Source organism: Sorex araneus, chromosome 8 (genome assembly GCF_027595985.1).
Source record: "Sorex araneus isolate mSorAra2 chromosome 8, mSorAra2.pri, whole genome shotgun sequence".
Lineage (NCBI taxonomy): Eukaryota > Metazoa > Chordata > Mammalia > Eulipotyphla > Soricidae > Sorex > Sorex araneus.
In genome coordinates, this window is record NC_073309.1 from 31,420,978 (window position 1) to 31,446,373 (window position 25,396).

Below are 25,396 nucleotides of genomic sequence, written 5' to 3' on the forward strand. Positions count from 1 at the left end.
ATTCCAATGATGTTCTTCAAGGTCTTAGAAAAAAAACTGTACTAAGATCTGTATGTAATAATAAAATTTGCCAAAAAAACTAAAGCATTTTTTTTGTTTGGGGACCATATCTGGCAGTGCTCAGGGATTACTCCTGGCTCTGTGCTCAGACATCACTCCTGGCCAGCTCTAGGGAATACATGGGATGCTGGGGATCTAATCAGGTTGGACACAGGCAAGGAAAAATTCCCTACCCATATACTATTCTCTGGACCCTGAGTTTAAGCAATTTTGAGAGAAAGGAACTAACTTTAACTCACACTATAAGGCTGTTGTAGTCAAAACTATGTGGTACTGGGTCAGAGTGATAGTATTGGGGGTAGAGTGTTTGCCTTGCATGTGACCAACCGGGGTTCGGTCTCAGCATCCCATTTTGTCTCTCAAGCACTGCCAGGAATAACTCCTGAGTGCAGAACCTGAGCATCGCTGGGTGTGACCCAAAAAGACAAAAAAAAAATTATATATATGTGTGATACTGCATGAAGATAGGTAGTCTCTTAGACTGATGAAATAGAATAGGGAACACAGATACAATACCTCCGAGTTATAGACATTCAATCTATGACAAGGGAGCTGGATGCATGAAGTTGAGGGAGAAAATATTTTTAAACAAATGATGTTGGAAAAACTGAATAGCCACATACAAAAAATAATTAAACTGGATCAATATCTCACACCAATAACAAAAGTTAATTCAAAGTGGATTAAAAATCCTTAGATTAGATCAGAATCTATAAAATATATCGAGGAAAAACATAGGCAGACCTTTCCAGGATACAGACCTTTATAATAATCTTTAATGATTTGATTTCACTGGCAAAGATAACGAAAATAAACAAACGGGACTATATCAAATTTAAAGGTTTTGTACGGCAAGAGAAACTCAGCGTAAAATTAAAAGACACCTTACTAATCACAGCCAGTTACAGATTTCTTTGTTCCTTCTCCACTCCCACTGCTTCACTTGACCGGCCTAAAAAAAAAAAAAAAAGACACCTTACTAAATGGGAGAAAATATTTGCACACGATGCATCAAATAAAGAGCTCATATTCAAAATGTATAAAGCATTTGAGGAATTCAGTGACAAAAAACGAATTCCATCATGACAATGGGGACGGTTGATGAACAGATACTGGCCGGAAGAAGGCATAGAAATGGCCATTACGCATATAACAAAGTGTTCAACAAATAACCAATGGCAACAGACTCGGTGACTTGACCTACAGAACGGAGTTGACCAAGAGTAGAGAAGGAGAGGTGCACGGAAGGATACCTTGAGACACTGGCGGAGGGCTGCTGACCCTCTGGTGGGGGAGTGTGGTACTGAACGTTATATGAGAGAACCCTCATTATTAACAGCACTGTACCACGCAGCAGCCTGAGGACCTGGGTGATGTGCAAGCGAGTGTATGAAGGTCCACAGCTGTCTGCGGGGGACGGGGGAGGTCTGCTTATTGCTGGGCTGCATCACAAACCGAATCTTGGATGCAGTATAACCAGCCCTGCTTCCCAGCTCCACGACTAAACTCAGAAGAGATGCCAAGCCAAGACTGGCCTTCAGGCGGAAAACTTTGGGGCCTCCCAGGAAGTGGGGCTAGCCAAGGGCCTGCCTGCAGAAATCCCGGCCGTGTCACCCCATACTCCGCAGTCACCAATGGAAATGGTCCAGCTTCACTATTTCGTGACTATCTGCCGAGAGGCCAAACCCACATAACTTCCAGCTACACCGATCTTCCAGCTGAAAATTCGGGGCCTTCTCAGAACTGGGGGCTGGACAGCTTCCCCCGACCCCACCTCCCGTGCTACCAGAAGCCCCAGCAGCCACTCCCACCTCCCACAGCCTCTGCCGTATAGACCGCTCAGCTTCACAGCTTCACAACTAATATCAGCAGACAGCAAGCCCGAGAAGTGTCCCAGTTCTTCAGCTCCTGAACTACAGGCAGCCACGTAAGGCCTCCAAATTCCACAATACTGTAGGAACACAACTAATTAGACGGGAAAGTAGCATAGAAGCTCACTGAGCTCAATAAACTAAACAGGGGCTGGAGCGATAGCACAGCGGGTAGGGCGTTTGCCTTCCACGCGGCCAACCCGGCTCGATTTCCAGCATCCCATATGGTTCCCCCGAGCACCACCGAGAGTAATTCCTGAGCGCAGAACCAGGAGTAATCCCTATGCATTGCCGGGTGTGACCCAAAAAGCAAATAAAATAAATAAATAAATAAATGAATGAATAAATAAATAAATAAATAAAACAATGACACAGAATGCTTTTGGTGGTATTCAGGGACCAAGTGGTGTTGGGGATGAAACTACCAACCAATAGCTTAGTAAATCCTCAGACAATTACTACAATAACACCATGGTAGGACATAACAATTTTTACAAGTTTTCTTTTACTGAATTATTTTTTGATAATTCCATTTACCAATTTTCTGTAACAAGCAATATAAAATAAATTATTTTGTGCCTGCTAAGGGGTAGGAAACTGGGGGAAATGGTAAAAGGAACATCACACTTGGTGGTGGGACTGGTGTTGGAATATTGAATGTCCAAAACAATCTTATTATGAACAACTTTGGTATTTTAAAAAAGTTTTCTTTGTAAAAATGATGTAAAAATATTTAAAACTTAATAAAAACATGGGGCAGAGCAATAGTATGGCAATAGTACTTGTCTTGCATGGTACCAACCTGGGTTCAATACCCAGCCCACCATATGGTCCTCAAGCACCTCCAGGAGTAAGCCCTGAGCACAGAGTCAGGCATAAGCACTGTGCACCACCAGGTGTGGCTCAAAAACCAAATGAAAAAAACGTAACTTGTCACTTATTATCATGAAATGAAAACCAAAACAATGAGATATCACCTCATACCAGTCAGAATGGCACATTTTCAGAAACACCAGAAACAGCAGTGTGTGTGTGTGTGTGTGTGTTGGGGGGAGGGGCTAGTGCAAAACGCTAATTAGTGGAGGTACACAAGTTATGGTTGTGATGCTCACCAGGAATCACGTGGTGCTTACCGATGTACTCAGCAGAGGCTGCACTTGTTGGCTGTGGGTTCTCAGCATCGTTTTAGTTGCAGTGCTTGCCGGGGGTTGCACCCCCCAACCCTCTGAGGTGCTGACTCACACCTGGATTTGGTGTGAGCTGCTGGTGATCACAGAGAGCAGAGCTGACAGACTCAAACAGCAGAGCCTCCAGGATTGTGTTTGCCATATGTGAGACACTAGGAATTGGAACCTGTTAAACAGATCTGCAAGGTAGACACTCTATGTTGCTAAGCTACTTCTCTGGTCAAAATTGCCCTCAAATTTAAAAGTATTGAAATTATGCAGAATATTCTGTCTAAGCAGCATAAAAATGAATTGGAAATCAAGAACCATATGATGCCCATGAGCCATAGAGGTAGTGCAAAAGACTGGAACACATGCTTGACATGTTTCACAGTCTTGTCCCCAACATCACCCGGTCCCTGAACACCAGCATAAGTGACCTCTAGATACTTAATTAGGAGTATGTTATCCTAGGCACCACTGGATGTAGACCTCACAATCAGAACAAGAAAAAAAAAACCTGGTAATTTTCTAAAACTTTTTAAAGTATTCGGGTTTCTATGTATCACTGTATCGCTGTCATCCCGTTGTTCATCAATTTGCTTGAGGGGCACCAGTAACATCTCCATTCATCCCGTCCCTGAGATTTTAGCAGCCTCTCCTTACTCATTTTTCCCAATGACTGGGGAATGAGACCTGTTATTGCTACTGTATTTGGTGTATCAAATATGCCACAGGGAGCTTGCCAGGCTCTTCCGTGGAATTTCCATGGATTTTCCGTGGATTTCTATGTAATGCATGAACAAAGAGAAAATTTCATAATCATAACAAGAAAACACTTTACATTAAATGTAGCAATTCCCAGATCAGTCTCCTCCTGTCTGGACCCCTGTAAACTATTTAGGCTACCAATCAGTTCTAAACCACAGCTGAGGGGTAAGTGATAACCTGAACTAGCTGGGAAAGCCTGGACTGTGGACCCAGCTTAGAGGAAAGAGTGACAGTAGATCTCACTTCCTTCCGTTTAAACACTAGCCGCTCTGGGGGAGGCCCATTTTGAGGACCTGCAATAGTAACCTATCCATTTCCCCACAGCCTCACCTATTATCCTTTCCTGTCACTAACCTCCAATTATCTAAATAGGAATAGAAGTATCATTATATAAATCAATAGGTCTTATCGTCTCCTTAATAACTAACCCAGGATTACTTCCTATATCCTACAATCCTGGTTTAAGTCCTACACAGAAAGGTTAGGAAGATAACTGCTCAACTTGACACACGGATGTCAACATACAAAATGAGGAAATAAAGGAATGTATCACCAATGAGGAGTAAACAAAAGCCCAAAAGAAAATTCAAATGCAAGAGAACTGGGTGATTTGTCTGAAGTAAATAGTTACAACAATATCACGTAAAATTAAAAAATAATTGATAAAAATGTTATTTATAACAATGAAAATGATTTAAGAGTTAAAACAAAAATAATAAGCTTTAAAGTACAGTCACTGAGTTGAAAGATACAACAGAGGAGCTTAGTAAACAAGAAGTAGCTGGTATGGGACTGGAGCAATAGTACAGCGGGTGGGGCGTTTGCCTTGCATGAGGCCGACCCGGGTTCAATTCCCACCATCCCATATGGTCCTCTGAGCACCTCATCACTCAGGGGTGATTCCTGAGTGCAGAGCCAGGAGTAACCCCTGTGCATTGCCAGGTGTGACCCAAAAAGCAAAACAAAAACAAAACAAGAAGTAGCTGGTAGAATTAATGAGTTGGAAAGAATGGCAGAGGCAACAACCAGACAGAACAATAAACAGGAAACAATCAGAAGATGTGAGAACATATAAATGCCCTAAGAAATTACATGAAAAGTAACAACACCTGCATTATAGTGGTCCCAGAAGACAAAGAGAAAAATAAGCCATAGAAATCCTATCTGTGGGGCTGGAGCGATAGCACAGCGGGTAGGGCGTTTGCTATCCCAGTTCGAATCCCAGCATCCCATATGGTCCCCTGAGCATCGCCAGGGGTAATTCCTGAGTGAAGAGCCAGGAGTAACCCCTGTGCATCGCCAGGTGTGACCCAAAAACCAAAAAAAAAAAAAGAAAAAAAAGAAATCCTATCTGAAGTAATAATAACTCTAAAAGTCCCCAGCTTGGAGAAGGAAATAAATCTCTAAGTACAGGCAATTGAAAGAGACCCAAACAAAATAAACCCAAGCATACACACCCAGCCAAGACTTCAACACTTAATTACAGCATCAAAAACTAAACATAAGAATATACAAATAAAATATAGAGAGAATTAATGAATTAATATTGATTCATTATTGATATTGATTGATATTGATTAATGATTCAGATAAATAATGAATTAATATTATAGACCACTATTAAGATTATCTTAGAATTTTAAGCTCATTTTAGGCAGCCCAAACCCATGTGCTGCTTGTGTCCATGTGGCTAAGCACATGTGGTGCCTGAGCACATGTGTTACCCACATTTCCTCTCTTGAGATGTGTACTGGGGCCCTCTCCATCTTTGGAGAAGCCCACATTCTCTCTTGAGCACCTTACTCTTTCTCCTTCTCTCTCCCCACTCTTTTCTCTCAAAAAAGCCTCCAAATAAAATCTGGTTTTGCTTTTCAAAAATTATCTTAGAGGGCCAGAGTGATAGTACATTGGGTAGGGCGTTTGCCTTGCATGCGGCCGATCTGGGTTTGATCCCCAGCATCCCATATGGTCCCCCAAGCACTGCCAGGAGTAATTCTTGAATGCAGAGCCAGGAGTAACCCCTGAGCATTGCTGGTTGTGACCCCCCAAAAAATTATCTTAAAATTTTAGTAGAAAGAATGCAGGACAGAAGACAATGGCATGAGATATTCAAATTTCTGAAAGAAAAGGATTTTCATCTGTGGATACTATACCCTGACAGATATATTTGTAACTAAAGAAAGAATAAAGAGTTTTGCAGAGAAACAAAACTTTAAGCAATTCATCATCATAAAACCAACATTGTGAGAGTATTAAAATGACCCATAAAATGAAAAGCAATCGCACCTAGTATAAGGCACAAAAATTATACATATGGTATGTACAAAAAGGTGAAAATGTGACCCTCTAAAATGAATATAAGGAGCTGAAGCGAGGTGGGCATTTGCCTTGCACACAACCTATCCAGGTTCAATCTCAGGCATCCCATATGGTTCCCCAAGCACCACCAGAAGTGATTCCTGAGTGCAGAGACAGAAGTATTTCCTGAACACTGCCAGGTGTGACCCAAAAAACAAAAATTAAATAAAATTAATTTAAAATCAAGTCACCCTGAATGCACAAAAGGCAGAAACCATACATACTTCAGGGAAGCCTTAAAACAAAATCTGCAGAAGGTAAACATAAGAAATTTGCGAAGGAGTCAGAGATAGTACAGTGAATAAGACCATGCATGCTGCCAAACCAGGTTCAATCTCCAGCATTTCATATGTTCCCATGAGCACCACTGCCAGGAGTGATTCCTAAGCACAAATCCAGAAATAAATCCTGAACACAGCTGGGTGTGGCCCCAAAACAGAAAAGAGGAGCGAGGAGAGGAGGGAAGGAGATGGGGGAAGGGTGAGAGGGGAGGGGAGGAGGAGAGGGAAGGGAAGGAGGGAGGAGGGGAAGAGAGGGGAGGGGAATAGAGGGGAGGGGAAGGGAGGGGAGGGGAAGAGAAGAGTGGAGTAGTAGAGCAATATGTACAAGGCCAAGTTCAATCATGAGAACCACATATCCCACTGAGTGCTGTAGGTGTAGAACTGATGACTCAAAATGCCCGATGGCCTTCAAAAACAACTGGAGCAGGGCACTGCCAATTGTGGCCTTAGTCACCCACAAGCACCACCAACTCATACCAAGCAAAGTTATGGTAGTATCTCTGCCCCCCACCCCCAAACACTGCTAGGTTTGGCTACTATTAAAAAAAAAGATTATACATGGCTGGGCTGGAGAGATAGAACACAGTGTTTGCTTTGCACAAGGCCAATCTGGGTTCGATTCCCAAGTACTACATATGGCTTCCTGAGCACCACCAGGAGTGATCTCTGAGCCCTGAGCCAGCAGTAAGCCCTGAGCCCTGACAGATGTGACCCAAAAAACAAAAAGAAAGAGAAAGAAACATGGCTGAGGCCAGAGCAATAATACACCTACAACTATGTATGTTCTACTAATAAGTTGATAGATAAGTAGACAATACTCTTAAATAACAAACCAGAACAGATGGGTTTTGTAGACATTTAAAGAACACCTTATCTGAAAAACAGCTGAATCTACATTTCAGATTCACATAAAATATTTATAGGATAGACCATATTCTGAACACAAAGCACTGTAGCACTATAGCACTGTCATCCCGTTAATCATCGATTTACTCGAGCGGGCACCAGTAGCATCTCCATTTGTCCCAGCCCCAAGATTTTAGCATTGTAAACTTTACACAAAATAAGTGTAAGTAAACTTATGAATATTTAAAACATGGAAGCTTTTTTTCTGAATACAATGCTATAAGATAAAAAAAAATCAACCAGAGGGGCCAGAGAAATTGTGCAATAGTACAGAGGGTAGGGTGCTTGCCTGGCACATGACTGAGCCAGGTTCGATTTCTAGAACCCTATATGGTACCCTGCCAGGAGTAATTCCTGGGGGAAGAGCCAGGCATAAGCCCTTAGCACCACCAGGTGTGGCCTGAAAACAACAAAAAATTAATCAGAAAAATTTCAAGTATGTGGAGACTAAACAATCTGCTTCTTAGCAGCTATATGAAAGTAAAGCAGAAATATTTGGAGACAAGTGGAAATGAAAACACAAGTTATCAGAACCTATGAAACACAGCAAAAGCAGTACAGACAGGTAAATTAATAGCATTGCAGCTCTTCATAAAAAACAAGAACATTGGAACTTACACTTAATGTAACTATGAGGAGAGCAACAAATAAAACTAAAAGTAAGCAGAAGGAGTGAAATAATAAAATGTCAGGATGGATGAGACCAGAGATGGTACAGCAGTTAAAGTGTCTGTCTTGTGGATAACATCCCTAGCTTGATCCTTGGCACTGAATATGGTCATTTGAACTCTGCCAAAAGTAACCCATGAGCATAGAACTAGGTGTTAGCTTTGAGCACTGCTGGGTGAGGCCCCCAAACTTTCCCAAAAATAAAGAAAGTAGAAATCAGAGTAGAAGGACCAAATGGTAGCTCAAGAGTAGAGTACCAATCTTAAGTATGAGGCCATGAGTTAGATTCCTGGCATTATCTCACATGTGCTGAGTGCAATCCTGGTAGCAATTCCACTGGGTTTCTTGGTGCCACAAGAGTGGAAAACCTGGGGCCGGAGGGATAGCAGAGAGGGTAAGGCTTTTGTCTTACACACGGCTGACCCAGGTTCAATTCCCAGCATCCCATATGGTCCCCTGAGCACCGCCAGGAGTAATTCCTGAGTACAGAGGTGCACTCCAGGTGTGACCTCCCCCCAAAAAAGAGTGGAAAACCTGGCACACCACAACCAAGTACATGACCCCTGATCATTATAACAGAACCCACGAGGGAGGGGCTGGAGTGATAGCACAGCAGGTAAGGCATTTGTTTTGCACGCGGCTGACCCGGGTTCGATTCCCAGCATACCATTTGGTCCCCCAAGCACCGCCAGGAGCAATTCCTGAGTGCATGAGCCAGGAATAACCCCTGTGCATCTCCGGGTGTGACTCAGAAAGCAAATAAATAAATAAATAAATAAATAAAATCAATTAACTAAGATTTCATCTTATTAGTCTGGAAGTTCACTTCTTACTCATTCTTTGTGTCTACCAGGATATGACCTTTACAGAGAAACATAGATCATCAATAAAAATATTATGAAGACAAATTCAACAATATATTAAAGAAATCATATATAATGATCAAGGGGGATTCATTCCATGGATGCAAGAATAATCCAACATCTGCAAATCAATGAAAATGATTCAGCATATACACAAAATATGAAAATTGTATAATCATATCAATAGACATAACTTCTAACAATATTCAACATCGATAAAAAATGAGGATGGAGGTAGCGTGCCTCAGAGTAATAAAGGTAATACACAATAAACCCACATCACATCCAATGATAAAAAGCAAATGTTTTTCTTTTGTTGTTGTTTGTTTTTGGTTTTTTGCAAATATTTTTCACTAAGATGGGTACAAAACAAAATTTTGTACACTTATTATTCAATATATCTATTAAAAGTACTATCTAGAGAAAGAAATAAAAGAACATAGAAACATTGACAACAATGAAGGGAAGAGGGGAGGGAGGGAATTTTTTTTAGCTATTAAAAAATAGCTCCCACGCCTGGCTGTCTTCACTGGGGCCCCTCAGAAGGGGGCGGGTTGAGTTTCCCTCCACAACCTGAGCAGAGTGCCGGCAGCCAAAGATCTCCAGAACCCAGGCAGAGCCATGCTCTCTTCACACACTCAGACAAGCCTCATGCATGAAGGAACCAGCAGAGGAACCCAGGTGTGTGGGACCCGGTGCTGAGATCTCCAAGCCTGCTCAGATCCGAACTGGGCCTTCTCCACCCAAATCCCCCATTTTCTGGTAGCTAGGCAGTCACACCCACAAACTGCCCCCAGCGCCATGTAATCCAATCAACAGCCAAGATCCTGAGACTATAAAAGAAAGCTATAAAACAAAGCTCCCAGAAGAGAGAGATGCAGAGTCTCCTGCCCCTGCGCCTGGCTGTCTTCACAAACAAAGCTCCTGGAAGTGTGTGGCTACCACCTTTTATTGTCTAGTTCTCCCTCTTGGGGGACCATATGGGATACTGGGAATCCCATCAATGGCCAAGATCCAGAGACTATGAAACAAAAACAAAGCTCCCAGAAGCGCAATGGGTCTCATTCCCCTGACCCTGAAAGAGCCTCTAATGTGGCACCATTGGGAAGGACAAGTAAAGAGAGGTTGCTAAAATCTCAGGGTTAGGATGAATGGAGACGTTATGGCCACCTGCTTGAGCAAATCAATGAACAATGAGATGACAGTGATACAGTGATATTAAAATTAATAGATCAATCTAATAAAGAGTCAGACTATAGGATCAATGCACAAAACTGTTACACACACTTATATAAAGTAAAATAAAACTACACCACTAACAATAAAAAATGATTAAGTGTCTAGTAATAAATTTAACAGAAGAGTTGAAAATCTGTCAAAGAAAATTATGCAGTATTGTTGAGCAGGAAAGACAGTACAGGGGCCAAGGTGTTTGCTTACAGCCCACCCTGATTTAGTTTCCAGCACTACATAGTCCCCCAAGCGCTGCAGGGAGAGATCTTTGAGCACTGCGCAGGAATAACCTCTGAGCACTATAGGTGTGGTCTAACCAACCCCCAATACATTGTTAAAATGCATAGAGGACATTAAAATATGGGGGAATCTGTAGTGCGTATAAATTGGTATAATTAACATTGCTCAGATGGCCATCCTATGGAAAACAATTTAAAGATAATACAAGCTCTACCAAAATTCCAGTAGCATTATTGAAGGAATTATAAAACATACTACTAAGATTTGTATAGAACTACTGAAGACCTCAAATAACCAGAGCAAAGCTGAGAGAACTGAAGTGATCATACAGCAGATAAGGTGTTTGCCTTGCACACAGCTGACCTGGGTTCAATCCCTGGCATCTCATGTGGTCCCCCAACACTACCAAGGGTAATTCCTGTGTGTTGAGCCATGATTAGCCCCGAGCATCACTGGCTGTGATGCAAAAACAAACAAACAAATAAAACTCACACTGAACGAGTCTTGCATCAAAATGAAAAGACACGACAGAGAAACAGGTGCTTGTCTGAGCCTACCATGAGTGATCTGTGAGTTCAGAGCCAGGAATAAGCCCTGAATACAACCAGGTGTGGACTTAAAACCAATTTTTTAAAAAAGGACATCTCACAGACTGGGAGAAGATATTTTCATATCATACTTACAACAAAGTGTTAGTATCCAAAATATACAAAAAGCAAAACACAATAAAGCAAAAAACTGGATTTGAAAATGGCAGAGGATCTGAATAAGCTCTGCCTCAAGGAAAACAACAGACGGGCCATTAGCCATATGAAAAGATATGCTTTTCTTATCAGACAAACGCCAGTCAAAACAACAGTGAGGTATAGCCTCATACCTGTAAGAATGGCTCTGATCAAAAAAGATAAGAAACGAGTTTTGGAGAGGATGTAGGGAGAGAGGATGCTTACACACTATGGAATGGAGTGTAAATAGACTCAGCCATGGTGGACAGCACTATTGAGAGTCCTCAAAAAGATGGGGTTGGAGAGATACCACAGTGGGTAGGGTGCTTTCTTGCACACACCCAACCAAGGTTTGATACCCAGCAACCCAGATGGTCCCCCCGAACACCTGAGTGCAGAGCCAATTGAAACCCAAGAGCATTGCTGGGTGTGTCCCAAAAACAAACAAAAAAAGGCACATGCAACACTATGTTTATTTCAGCATTATTAACCACAGCCAATAACAAACTGAAAAAGACCTAAAGGATGAGTGAGCATGAATATGGAACACTGAACTTGAGCAATATTATAAACAGGTGAAAAAAACATCTGTTTTTAAAGCAATCTTGCTCAAGAAGTGTTACAGTGGGTGGGGCTGGAGCGATAGCACAGCGGGTAGGGCGTTTGCCTTACATGAGGTCAACCCAGGTTCGATTCCCAGCATCCCATATGGTCCCCTGAGCACCGCCAGGAGTGATTCCTGAGTTCAGAGCCAGGAGTAACCCCTGTGCATCGCCAGGTGTGACCCAAAAAGCAAAAAAAAAAAAAAAAAAAAAGAAGTGTTACAGTGGGTAGGTTGCTTGCCTTGCACGTGACCGACACGGCATCCCACCTGGTCTCACAGACATTGCCAGGAGTAATTCCTGATTGCAGAAAGGTATGGCCAAAAAATATAGATAGATAAATAAATAAATAAATAAAAGGATATGGGCTACTATTTAGAGCAAATCTTTAAAAAATTAATTAAACAAATCACTGTATCACTGTCATCGATTTGCTCAAGTGGGCACCAGTAACGTCTCCATTGTGAGACCTGTTGTTACTGTTTTTGGCATATCGAATATGCCACAGGTAGCTTGCCAGGCTCTGCCGTGTGGGCGAGATACTCTCGGTAGCTTGTTGGGCTCTTTGAGAGGGGCAGAGGAATCGAATACGGGTCAGCTGCATGTAAGGCGAATGCCCTACTCGCTGCAAAATAAAAGATGAAATTCTGCCATTTACAACCTGAATAAACACAAAGAACAGTATGTGTATAATCCAGTGAAATAAGCCAGACAGGGACAAAGAGCATATGGTATCACTCACAATAGTAAGAGGAAAGAAAAAAAACACCAAATGAGCTGAAACTGAATAAAACAAGAATACACTTTTAGACTATACCACCAATTTGTGCTTACCAGAAGGAAGTGAATGGAGGGTGAATCAGCTAAAAGGAGTAAATTGTATGATGAAGGATAAAACCAGACTTTTAGTAGTGTACTTTTAATTTTTTTTTGGGGGGGTCACACCTGGAAATGCCCAGAGGTTACTCCTGGTGGTGCTCAGGGGACCATATGGGATGGTGGGGATGGAACCCAGGTCAGCCGCTTGCAAGGCAGACACTCTACCTCCTGTGCTGTCATTCGGCCCCAAGTAATGCACTTTTTGGGATCTGTGCGATCTGTCACCCCGTTGCTCATCGATTTGTTCTAGCAGGCACCAGTAACGTCTCTCAATGTGAGACTTATTGTTACTGTTTTGGCATATCCAATACACCACAGGTAGCTTGCCAGGCTCTGCCGCGTGGGTGGGATACTCTCGGTAGCTTGCCAGGCTCTCCGAGACGGGCAGAGGAATCTAACTCGGGTCGGCCGCGTGAAAGGTGAATGCCCAACAGCTGTGCTATCGCTCCAGCCCAGTGCACTTTTAATAAATATTATTTTCTGACATATGCATTTATATAACATCCATATATTTTATACATTATAATATATACCTTTAATATAGCATATTTATTTAGTTTTTTTTTTAAATGCTGGGGTTCAAAACCAGGTTTCTCACACATAAGGGACATACTCTACATTGCCAGCTCGTAAATACTTTTAATATTATATAACACAAGTTGATTTTCAATGATGTACGCCTGAAATTTATATAATGTTTATAATAAAATGTCATTTAAATTGTCTAAAGAAAAGAAACATGTTACGAACAGGTAAGAACACCTGGAGACTTCTTGCTCAAGAAATATTTATGTGATTATGTGAATAGATTGATGGGTTCCTTAAATTCCAAATTCAGTCAAAATGGCCTGAGAACTACTTAAAACTAGAACTGTATCACGGTATCACTGTCATCTGTTGTTCATCAATTTACTCGAGCAGGCGCCAATAACGTCTTCATTCATCCCAACCCTGAGATTTTAGCAGCCTCTCCTTACTCGTCTTTCCCAAAAATTGGAGGCTTTTCCAGGGTCAGAGGAATGAGACCTGTTATTGTTACTGTTTTTGGCATATGGAATACACCATGCCATGGGGAGCTTGCCAGGCTCTACTGTGCGGGCAGGATACTCTCGGTAGCTTGCTGGGCTCTCCGAGAGGCATATATATATATATATATATATATATACATATATATATGTATATATATATTTCTCCCTATGATTTTATGGAAAATGGGTAGGGAGTGTCTTATGATGTGTCCAGGAATATGTTCACTCATGCGTGAGGCTTGGCCCGATCGTATGGAAAGCAGCCTGGAACGTGGAGGTGGTTGGGTAGTGGAGGTGGTCGGCTTCCAGGGCTGGGTCCCTCGAGGTGTGGAGGACTCTCACCCACCCCCCCTCTGGGGCGTGAGAACAGCCTGGAGCAGAGTCCAGTGGCATGGTTATGAGGACCTCATATTATGCTCCCTTCCAGGAGAAGCAGTTGTGAGTTCTGGAGGGTGGCCGATGAGGAGATTATCTGGCACCTGCAGGAGGTGGCTTATGGGTGTGACCCCTGGGCCACTGGAGTCTGGGGAAACAGGCAGAGGATCTCTGCTCCTGGGTCCCGTTGAGCCCAGAGTCCAGGATCACAAAGTTCTGCATTACCTGGGTTCCGTGGGACTTCACTCATGCATGAGGCTCGTCCGATCATGTGGGAAACAGCCTGGAGCGTGACAGTGGTTGGGTAGTGGAGGTTGGCTGCCGCGGCTGGGTCCCTTGGGGCGGGGAGGGCTCTCGCACACCCCCCTCTGGGGCACCCCGAGTGAAAACAGCCTGGCACAAAGTCCAGTGGCATGGTTATGGTAAAACTAGAACTAGGGAGGCATAAACAGGCTGATTAGCTTTGTTCAAAAGGAGTGTGGGCGGGAGAGGGAGGTGGGACAACTCAGGAAATGAGAAAAAAAATGCAGGTATTAGTGTGCCTCAGCACTGCCCAGAATATAACTGGGGTGGGGTACGGGAATTTATCCAGGCACCCAAGTACTTTAAAGTGGAGGCATTTGCATCCGAATGCCCAGCCCAATGTCACCAATTATTAGATGACCCTACCCCCGCAAACGTTGACATCAGTGAGCACGAGAGTCCAGCGAGATTAATTACATAACATGTCTCATGGTTTATCTGTGTCACTTTTATTTAATTTTGGTTTTGGAGACACCCGATAGTGCTCAGGGCTTAACCCTGGCTCTGCACTCAGGATCACACCTGGCTGGCTCAGAGGACTGTATGGGATACCCGTGATCAAACCAGGTCAGCCGCATGCAAGGCAATCACCCTACCTGCATTACTATCTCTCTGCCTCTGCATCACTTTTAAACACAGTGGCAGGGTAGTTTTTTTTTTTTTTTTGAGTCTGCCTCAAATATTACAAAAACCTTCTGGGTGATTGCATTTCCCACACGTGTCCTTTGAAGTTGATTGTGGTCATGTAACTTGCTTAGACCAATGAAAAGTGATTATAAGTCACCCGCATGAACCCTAACCTAAATTATCAACCCTGTGTGATACTGGTGTTCATTCATTCTAACAAAGGTACCATCCTAACGGGAAATGTTGAAGAGGAGGAAGCTGTGTGATGGGAAGGCAGGGTAGAAGGGAAATCTCTGTACCTTCCACTCCATTTTTTCTGTGAACCCACAATTGCTCCAAAAATTAAAGCCTGTTTTTAACAGTGAGACGTAACATGGATCACCTCTAGGCTTTCAAAGGAAGTGAGAGATTTTTCTCAGCCCTGTACTTCCTTTGTAAGTACCGTGATAGAGATCAGCTTAAATCTCAAAGAGATCACCACAAGAAGCCCCCTGCTGAAGGACACCAGGCAAATAGCAGAGTCAAGACATATGCTTGACTGGGGTCAGAGCGATAGGACAGCAGGTAGGGCATGTTAAGTGGCCACAGCCAACCTAGACACACAGAGATAGGACAGATATTTCAAGGTTTTATTCACACATCACACACACTCATACAAGGGATTCAGCACTGAGGGTTCACAAGCCTAAGAAACTTGGAACCTCGAGGCTCTGAAAACTTTTTCATTTTATACACTCTGAGGGCTGCATGAGCAGGCTGAGTTTTGCATTTTTATTCTGATCTGTAGCAAAGCACAAGTACAGAATCAAAATGGGCAGTTAGTTTCATCTGGCTCTCCAGCCTTCTATTTTTTGAAGTATCTAGTCAGGAACAAACCTCAGGACAGTCATGGAGTTGTCCTTTGGCAGAATACATCACTCATGTCAACAGACAAACACACACACACACACACACACACACACACACACGATATGGAAACAGGGTCACTCGTTCTCTATGGGGCTGTGTGCCACCTGGTGATTTGCTTACTCCAAGGTCTGCTCTGGGGGAGGGAAAAATATTTTTTCCTACAAAGAAAAGGCTATGCTAGTTATGTCCTTTCAGGGCATTTGCCTGGCATGTAGCTGACCCAGGTTTAATCCAGGGGACCCCAGATGATCTCGTGAGCCTGCCAAGAGTGATCCCTGCCTGCAGAGCTGGAGTAAGCCTGAACACCACTGGACCTGGCAAAATTTTTTTTTTTTTTAGATTTTATCACTTTTATTATCAATCCCTTCTAAAGGAGTGCTTATCATTCTTTTGAAAAATTATAGTTTTAATGCATCTTTTTAAATTTTTTTTTAATTTTATTTTTTTTTCTCTTTTATTTCTTTTTTTTTAATTAGTTTATTTTTAATTAGAGAGTCATCGTGAGGGTACAGTCACAGATCCATACATCCTTATGCTCATGCTTCCCCCATACAAAGTTCAATAACCCATCCCTTCACCAGTGCCCATTCTCCACCACCTGTAAACCCAACATCCCTCCCCCTCTCCCCAGGCCCGTCTCCCCCCACCCCACCCTGCCACTATGGCAGGGAATTCCCTTTTGTTCTCTCTCTCTGATTAGGTGTAGTGGTTTGCAATAGAGGTGTTGAGTGGCCATTGTGTTCAGTCTCTAGTCTGTATTCCGCCCGCCTCACCCTTCCCCCACATGACCTCCAACCACATTTTACTTGGTTGGACCTGGCAAAATTAATTAATCACTGTATCACTGTCATCCCATTGTTCTTTGATTTACTTTAGCAGTAGCCAGTAATGTCTCCATTCGTCCCAGCCCTGAGATTTTAGCGGCCTCTCTTTACTCATCTTTCCCAATGATTGGAGGCTTCTTTCAGGGTCAGGGGAATGAGACCTGTTATTATTACTGTTTTGGGCATATCGAATATGCCACAGGGAGCTTGCCAGGCTCTGCCATGCAGGTGGGAGCTTGCCAGGCTCTGCCATGCAGGTGCCATGCATGTAGCTTGCTGGGCTCTCCAAGAGGCATCGGGTAGTGGAGGTCGGCTGCTGGGGCAGGGTCCCTTGGGGCGGGGAGGGCTCTCACCAGCACCCCTCTGGGGCACCCCAAGTGGAAACAGCCTCTGGTGCAGAGTCCAGTGGCATGGTTATGGGAGTTTCAATTTATGCTCCCTTCTGGGAGAAGCAGCCGTGAGTTTTTTTGAATCTCTAATTTTCAAAAAATAATATATCTGTATTTTCAATGACTTTGTTTTTAGGGGAAGGGGGCCGCACCCAGTGATGTTCAGCCATTACTCTTGGCTCTGTGCTCAAATTTAAAATGAATACTAAAACTGAGTCCATCATGACTGATACAGTGAGTGTAAGCCAGTCGTGCTAGTCTTTTCAGCTCACGGGTACGGAAAAGGAAAAATAGATTTCCAAACTAACAAAAGTTTACAATCAGTCCTTAAGATAAAGTGACCAGCCTTAAATGGCTAACTATTCTTTTTTCTTCTCTTCTGCTTGCAATCAATACTATTTGCGGTTTTTCATTTGATCTGAATTCAATAATTTATTATTGGGTGAAGTCCTCAATCTATGTCTTCAATACAAAATACAAACCAGCTGTCCATGAGCCATATTTAGTCCAAGCTAATATTCATTTATCAGTGTGTCATTTTTTTATTCCGTTAAAATTAAAAGATTTTTACACAAAAAGTCACAGCCCAGATTTTTGGTTACTCTTAGCAACGAAATAATAGATAATCTTAGCATAATCTTGCTCTCTTGGTCCTGCATTTTTTTTGTTTTGTTTTTGTTTTTGTTTGGAGGCCACACTCAGAGGCACCAGGGCTTACTCCTGTCCCTGTACTCAGGGTTCACTCTTAGTGGTTCTTAGGGGACAATATGAAGGGTCAGGGATTAAAACCCAGGCCATCCAAGTGCAAGGCAAGTGTACCCGTTGAACTATTTTTCTGGATGCTTAGTGCTGCATTCTATGTGGCTTAAAGCCAGATCAGGGCCAGAGTACAGCAGGTCGGGAGCTTGCCTTGCATGCAGCCAACCTAGGTTCAATTTCCGGCATCGCATATGTTTCCAAAGTCCACCAGAAGTGATCCCTGGGTACAAGCCAGGAGGAAACCCTGAGCACCACCAGGTGTGGCCCCAAAAAACAAACAAACAAAAAGTAAACTCCAAAGTAAGAGCATGCTGGAAAATAGTACTGTCTTCAGAATTCCCTATTGTCTCAGGCTTATTTCATATAAGTTATGTTACATGCCTGAACTCTAAATGCATTTGAGTTTGTGACTTGTGTCTACTACCATCTTCCCACTCTTACCCCACACACACACATACTCACGTGCGCACACACACACGTATGCATGCACGCACACACTTCCAGTTGCTTTGCCTATCTTTTTATTTTTATTCCTTTTGACTCTGTATTTTATTTCCTCTGATTAGGATGTCCTTCATTATTACTGCTGACCAATATAGGCCAATTTAATCTGTCAAAACCAGTTGAAAAACTACAATCTAAGAACTTTTTTCCAAAGAGATCTTTTATTAAAACTTTTATTTAATTAAAGACTTGTGATTTGAGTTATTTTGACACCATATAATATTTTGACACCAATCCCACCATCAGTATCAACTTCCCTTCACCAGTGTTCCCATGCTTCCTCCTGGCGCCCCCATCCCTCAATATACACACACCTACCACTTTGACAAGCACATTTCGAAGTGCTATAGTTGTCGTTTAGTGTTTTCACTAAACGACATGTTTTCAGTGTTGTTGAGTCTGTGTTTGGGATATACAGTTTCCTTCATCACTGGTAAACCCAAGTCCCCTGACCCCTATTTCCCCATTACTTCCCTTTTTCTTCTTCTCTCTTCCCCCTTGATTTCTTCCTTAAAAGATTATTTTCATAGTTTGCTACTAGAGTTTACCTGAATATGTAAATTTATTTGTAATTGATAACTATCAATCTATATATTTACAAATATTATCACAGAATAGTATACATGGATCTTAATATAATTTATGCATTAAAAATTACCAAGTAGGGGCTGGAGCGATAGCACAGCGGGTAGGGCGTTTGCCTGGCATGCGGCCGACCCAGGTTCTATTCCCAGCATCCCATATGGTCCTCTGAGCCAATTCCCAGCATCCCATATAGTCCTCTGAGCACCGCCAGGAGTTAATTCCTGAGTGCAAAGCCAGGAGTAACCCCTGTGCATTGCGGGGTGTGACCTAAAAAGAAAAAAAATTACCAAGTAGAGGATCAGAGAAATAGTTGAAAATGCTTCTCTTGCATGCAGCTGACCTGGGTGATGCTTGGAACCACATATGTTCTTCCAAATACCACCAGGAGTGACCCCTGAGAACAACTAGGCATGATCAAAAGAAATAAAATTTCAAAAAATTAGTTGAGTAGGGACTGGAGAGATATCTAAAAGGTAGGAGCACAATGTCTGGCACACAGAGTTCCAAGTTCAACACTTGGCACTTCATACCCACCTGAGCATCACCCAGCTCCCATATGGTCCCCAAAGCCTGCCAGAAGTAAATTCTGAGTGCAGGAATTAGCCCTTGAGAAACTCAAAAATGAGTTGTCAGAAAAGTATAATTAACAGTATTTTAAATCTCAGTACTTCAATTAAAATGGTAAAAAAAGAAAGATTTGTCTACTATTGATTAGCAATTCCATTTCTGGCTGTTTATCCAAAGAAGAGAACACTAATTCAAAAATTATATATGCACTTCCATATTCCTTATCACACTGTTTACAACAACAAAGATATGGAAATAACTCAAATGTGGATCAATGAATAAAAGACATAGAAAATATGGGAATACTTTGGATCAATGTGGATCAATGAATAAAAGATACAGAAAATGTGGGGATATTCAGAAGAATAGTACTCAGGCATAATATAAGAAATGAAACATTTGTTGCCATTCGCAACAACATGAATGGACCTCGAGGACATTATGAAATAAGAGAGTGAAATAAGAGAATGATAAATGCAATATAATCACACACTTTCCTTTTTTGAGCTACAACTGGTAGTGTTTGTAGGATGTTTTGGGGTATCGGGGATTCAGGGGTCTCACATGCCAATAAAACACTCCAGATCTTTAAGTTATCTTCCTAACGCCTATAGAAACCTTAAAGGAAAAAGATAAAGCAAGGCCACAGCAATAATACAGCAGGTAGGGCATTTGCCTTGCACACAGCTAACCATGATTAGATTCCAACATCCCATATGATCCCCCAACCCCTGCCAGGAGTGAACCCTGAGTACAGAGCCAGGAGTAAGCCCTGAGCAACGCTGGGTGTGGCCCCAAAGCAAACAATGACAACAACAACAAAAAACTGGTACCCAAAAGATAGTACAGAGGTTAAATCAGGTTAAATTGACCCTGGTTCAATCCCCAGCATCACCTAGGGTCCCCTGTTGCATTCTCATCCAAGAGGCTGGAGATATAGTAAAGGGGGTAGGATGTTTGCCTTGCATGTAGCTGACCTGGGTTCAATCCTGGCATCCCATATGGTCCCCCAAGCACTGCCAGGAGTAATTCCTGAGTGCAGAGCCAGGAGTAATGCCTAAGCACTACTGGGCATGACTCAAAAAGAAAAAAAAATCTCATTCAAGGTCTCAGCACTCTAGATTACTTGGAAATCCACCCAAGGGTGAAATACCATCAAAGGACATATTGCTTTCTCCTTTCCTTAGCTAGGAATCCATTTAAGCAATTATATTAAATTTACTTCTTACTAATCTAGTCATTTTGTAAGAGATACAACACTACAAAAAGAACAATGCTCTAAAATAAACTATGGAAAGAACATAAAGGAAAGAGAAAAACAATATTTCACTTGACATTTATCACTTGTTATCCCGTAGCTCATTGATTTGCTCGAGCGGGCACCAGTAATGTCTCCATTCATCCCTGTTGCGTGTTAGTGTAGCCCAGTGGCATCTGCTCAGTCCAGGAACATGAAGAGCATCAAACCGTTCATTCAGGGTCTTGACAAAGAAGTCTGATCATATCGTAGGTGGCCAGGCGTTCTTCTGACATCCCATGGAATTCAGTCGCTAACAGTTCTAGTCTGGTGGTCATCTCCAAATCACATTACGTGTCCAGCCCATCTGATTTTTGATGCCTTGGCAAACGAGGCAGCGTCCCTGATCCTCGATCGATCATCGAAGGCAGTCGGAACTCCAGATTCCTTCTCTCACTTGAGTGAAACGTGATACTCCAAGCATAGCTCTTTCAATTCCTCTTTGGGAGACCTGAATAGTGTTCTTATCCTGTTTTCCTAGGACCCAGGTCTCTGAGGTGTATGTTAGTGCAGGAAGAACGGTGGAGCTGAAAAGATGTGCCCAGAGCCCGAGTTCCTGATGAACTCCAAACTAGTTCCTGACATTCCATTTGCTCTCAACAGAAGAAATATCTCCGAATGCAGCAGTTACGTGTACCTGAGTTGAGAACTCAACATGACGAACAACTTGGCACTAGAACTGCAGAAGTTGTTAAGAGGATGAAGAACCTCTGGCTCCGGGCAAAATATATCACTTACATATACAAAATCCAGAGTCCTCAGAAGATTTAACCTACAGGTTACAGGATCTGATTTGGGGATATTTATGATTAACAGATACAGGAAGAAGAGCACAAAGGAGAGGTTAATGATAAACACAGAGGATTAGAAGTGCCTGATAGGCTTAAAGGGCATGTCTCTGAACTTGGAACCTGACAATATCGGTGTTGTCGTGTTTGGAAATGATAAGTTGATTAAGGAGGGAGATATTGTAAAGAGAACTGGTGCAATTGTGGATGTGCCTATTGGTGAGGAGCTCTTGGGCCGTGTAGTAGATGTCCTTGGAAATGCCATTGATGGAAAGGGTCCAGTTGGTTCCAAGACCTGCAGGCGAGTCGGCCTGAAAGCCCCTGGTATCATTCCTCGAATCTCTGTGCGGGAACCAATGCAGACTGGCATTAAGGCTGTGGATAGCTTGGTGCCTATTGGTCGTGGTCAGCGTGAGCTGATCATTGGTGACCAACAGACTGGCAAAACATCAATTGCTATCGACACAATCATTAACCAGAAACGTTCCAATGATGGCACTGATGAAAAGAAGAAGCTGTACTGTATCAATGTTGCTATTTTTTATTTTTTTTTTTGCTTTTTGGGTCACACCCAGCAATGCACAGGGGTTACTCCTGGGTCATGCACTCAGGAATCACCCCTGGCGGTGCGCAGGGGACCATATGGGATGCTGGGATTTGAACCCGGGTCGGCCGCGTGCAAGGCAAACGCCCTACCCGCTGTGCTATCACTCCAGCCCCTCTATGTTGCTATTGGCCAGAAGAGATCCACTGTGGCCCAGCTGGTGAAGAGACTGACTGACGCAGATGCCATGAAGTACACCATTGTGGTTTCAGCCACTGCTTCTGATGCTGCCCCACTTCAGTATCTGGCTCCTTATTCAGGCTGCTCGATGGGAGAATACTTCAGGGATAATGGCAAACATGCTTTGATCATCTATGATGACTTATCCAAACAGGCCGTGGCCTACCGTCAGATGTCCCTGTTGCTTCGCTGACCCCCCCGGTCGTGAGGCCTATCCCGCTGATGAGTTCTACCTGCACTCCCGTCTGCTGGAGAGAGCAGCCAAGATGAATGACTCCTTTGGTGGTGGCTCCTTGACTGCTCTGCCCGTCATCGAAACACAAGCTAGTGATGTGTCTGCTTACATTCCAACAAACGTCATTTCCATCACTGACGGACAGATCTTCTTGGAAACAAAATTGTTCTACAAAGGTATCCACTCTGCCATTAATGTCGGTCTGTCTGTATCCCGTGTCGAATCGGCTGCCCAAACCAGGGCCATGAAGCAGGTGTCAGGTACCATGAAGTTGGAGTTGGCTCAATATAGTGAGGTTGCTGCTTTTGCCCAGTTCGGCTCTGACCTTGATGCCGCCACTCAGCAGCTCTTAAGTCCTGGTGTGCGTCTGACTGAGTTGCTGAAGCAAGGACAGTACTCGCCCATGGCTATTGAAGAACAAGTAGCAGTTATCTATGCTGGTGTGAGGGGATATCTTGACAAACTAGAGCCCAGCAAGATCACAAAGTTTGAGAATGCTTTCTTGTCTCATGTCATCAGCCAGCACCAGCCCCTCTTGGGTGATATCAGCGCTGATGGAAAGATCTCACAGCAGTCACATGCTAAGCTGAAAGAGATTGTAACAAACTTCTTGGCTGGATTCGAAGCTTAAACTCCTATGGATTCACGTCAGAGTGCCAGTTCACATCAAAATGCCAGTTTGCTTTTGTCTTTAGTAATCGGTTCCATTTATAAAAGGAGTACTGTCATACTCCAGATGTACATAAATCATGGTTAAAAATAAATGGTTCGGTATTGGTTGGACTGTTAAAAAAAAAAAAAGAAGTGCCTGATAAAATTGGGTGTGCCTTGGGAGCACTGTGATGGGTGTAATCCAATAAACTTAAACTCCCTCTGGAAGGAGCAAGGACAGACCAATGTCACTTCTTAAAAATGCTTAAAACTACAATCCAGCAGTCATTTATCTTTTCCCCACCTTATGTATACGTGATTTGCAAAGTTGCTCAATATTTCAATACAAATCCCACCATCACTGTCACCTCCCCTCCACCATTGTTTCCATTTTCCAAACCACCTCTCAAGCCTGCACACAGAGCTGGCTCACAAAAATTTATTTTATATTGTTTGTTAACCCTAATTGGCTAATGGAATGATAAAAAATAAAAAGTTTCCATATATAGGAAAAGGTGTATTTTTCACCGTTCTTCCATATATAGGAAAATTTGTGAAAATTGCTGTATCTTACCATGAGGATGTTTAAGTCCTTGTCTGAGAGTTTACTAAGCTGTTGCTGCAAGTGAACCTTCTGTATTCATGTTTTTGATAGTCAAGAGCCGGTTTCTGTGTTATATCCCATCCATCCACTACTGTGATATCAATGTTGTAGATATTGAAGATACTCCAGAAAATTCAGAATTCAGAATTCTTAACTGAGCAGTCCAGCTGGAGTTAATTTGTAACTGGACTGTGGCTTTCAGGAGCGGAAGTAGCTTCCAGGGCTTTGTTTGGGCAGGAACTGACCCGTCCACCTCTGAGTGCGCTCCAGAACTCTCAGCCAGGAATGGGTGTCTGAGAAATGTTTGCAGTAGGTGATCTCTTTTGAGGTTTATTTGAGTCTCTGGAACAAGGCCAGGAGATGCGCTTACATGATGGCATTGATGGGACAAGGACATGGCTGCTGAGGCTTCCAGAAGCAGAGGGAGGTGGGAGGAAGTCACCCATCCCAACTCTAAGGAGTTCTGGAAAAACTTGTCATTTAATTACAGGTCCATAATTACATGTCAATTAAAACACTAATTAATTACTGCTGAGATGTGAGGGTCTATGGTTAACCCAGAACAAGTAAGTCTGACAGAGGCAGAGGCTCTAGCTCCTCACAAAAGTCACAGGTTAAGCCTTTTTTGCTGAGAATATTGGCGCCATCTCCCCTTTCCCATAGCAAGCAATTTCAGGTCTCGCTTTGTTTCCCCAGGGTTCTCTTGGGCCCTTGCAAAGACTGTAAAGTAAACAGCTCAAATATTTTATTAGCTCTGCTACAAACTAGAAAAGTGAAGTGAATGACTGGCCTGAGGCTCCCTGGGTAAAAGAGAGGAGGTCAGCCAGAATCCAGTTCTTTGGTTCCTGGTTTAGGCTGTATTATTTCATTGGTATAAATAAATTGCACAGATAAAAAAATAAATAAATAAATAAATTGCACAGATAAAAAAACGTGGTGCACACACACACATACACACATATATATACATATATAGACGTATATATATATATATATACATACATATATGTACACAATGGATACTACTTGACTCTAAGAAAAGATGAAACCAGGGAACTAGAGTGATGATACAGCAAGTAGGGTGTTTGCCTTGCATGCAGTCAACCTAGATTCGATCCCCAGCATCCGATATGGTCCCCAGAGCATACTTGGAATGATTTCTGAGTGCAGACCCAAAGCCCTGAGTATCACCAGATGTGAGTCCCCCATCTCCCCAAAAAAGAAAAGAAGAAATCATGCAATTTTTTGCTATATGTATGGATCTGAAGAGTATCGTGCTGAGTGAAATTAGTCAGGAGAGGGACAGATACAGAATGACCTTACTTGTGTATGAAATAATATAAAGAAACATGGTGGAAGTATGGTGCTGCCAGCAGGTCAGTCTGTACCTGTGGGGCGAGTGCATCAGCAGCCTGATGGTGGCTTCAGACTTCCAGATACCCCAAAATTGCTGCTGTGCCTTTGGCCAGACCCCAACAACTTGGGGCCAAATTTACCAAGAAATTAAACAGCCAAAAGTTAGGTATGTGGGAGACACACCCAC

The 25,396-nt window shown here is 42.8% G+C and overlaps 1 protein-coding gene across 1 annotated transcript; it reads left to right on the forward strand.

The window, feature by feature from the left end:
- The first annotated feature begins 13,363 nt into the window (after window positions 1-13,363).
- Window positions 13,364-23,260, forward strand: LOC101544645 (ATP synthase subunit alpha, mitochondrial-like). Its single transcript, XM_055145670.1, is given in 4 exon segments — window positions 13,364-13,376; window positions 21,673-22,109; window positions 22,296-22,553; window positions 22,555-23,260. Coding segments are annotated over 4 exon segments (1,383 nt in total). The 3' UTR covers window positions 23,230-23,260.
- The last annotated feature ends 2,136 nt before the right edge of the window (window positions 23,261-25,396 follow it).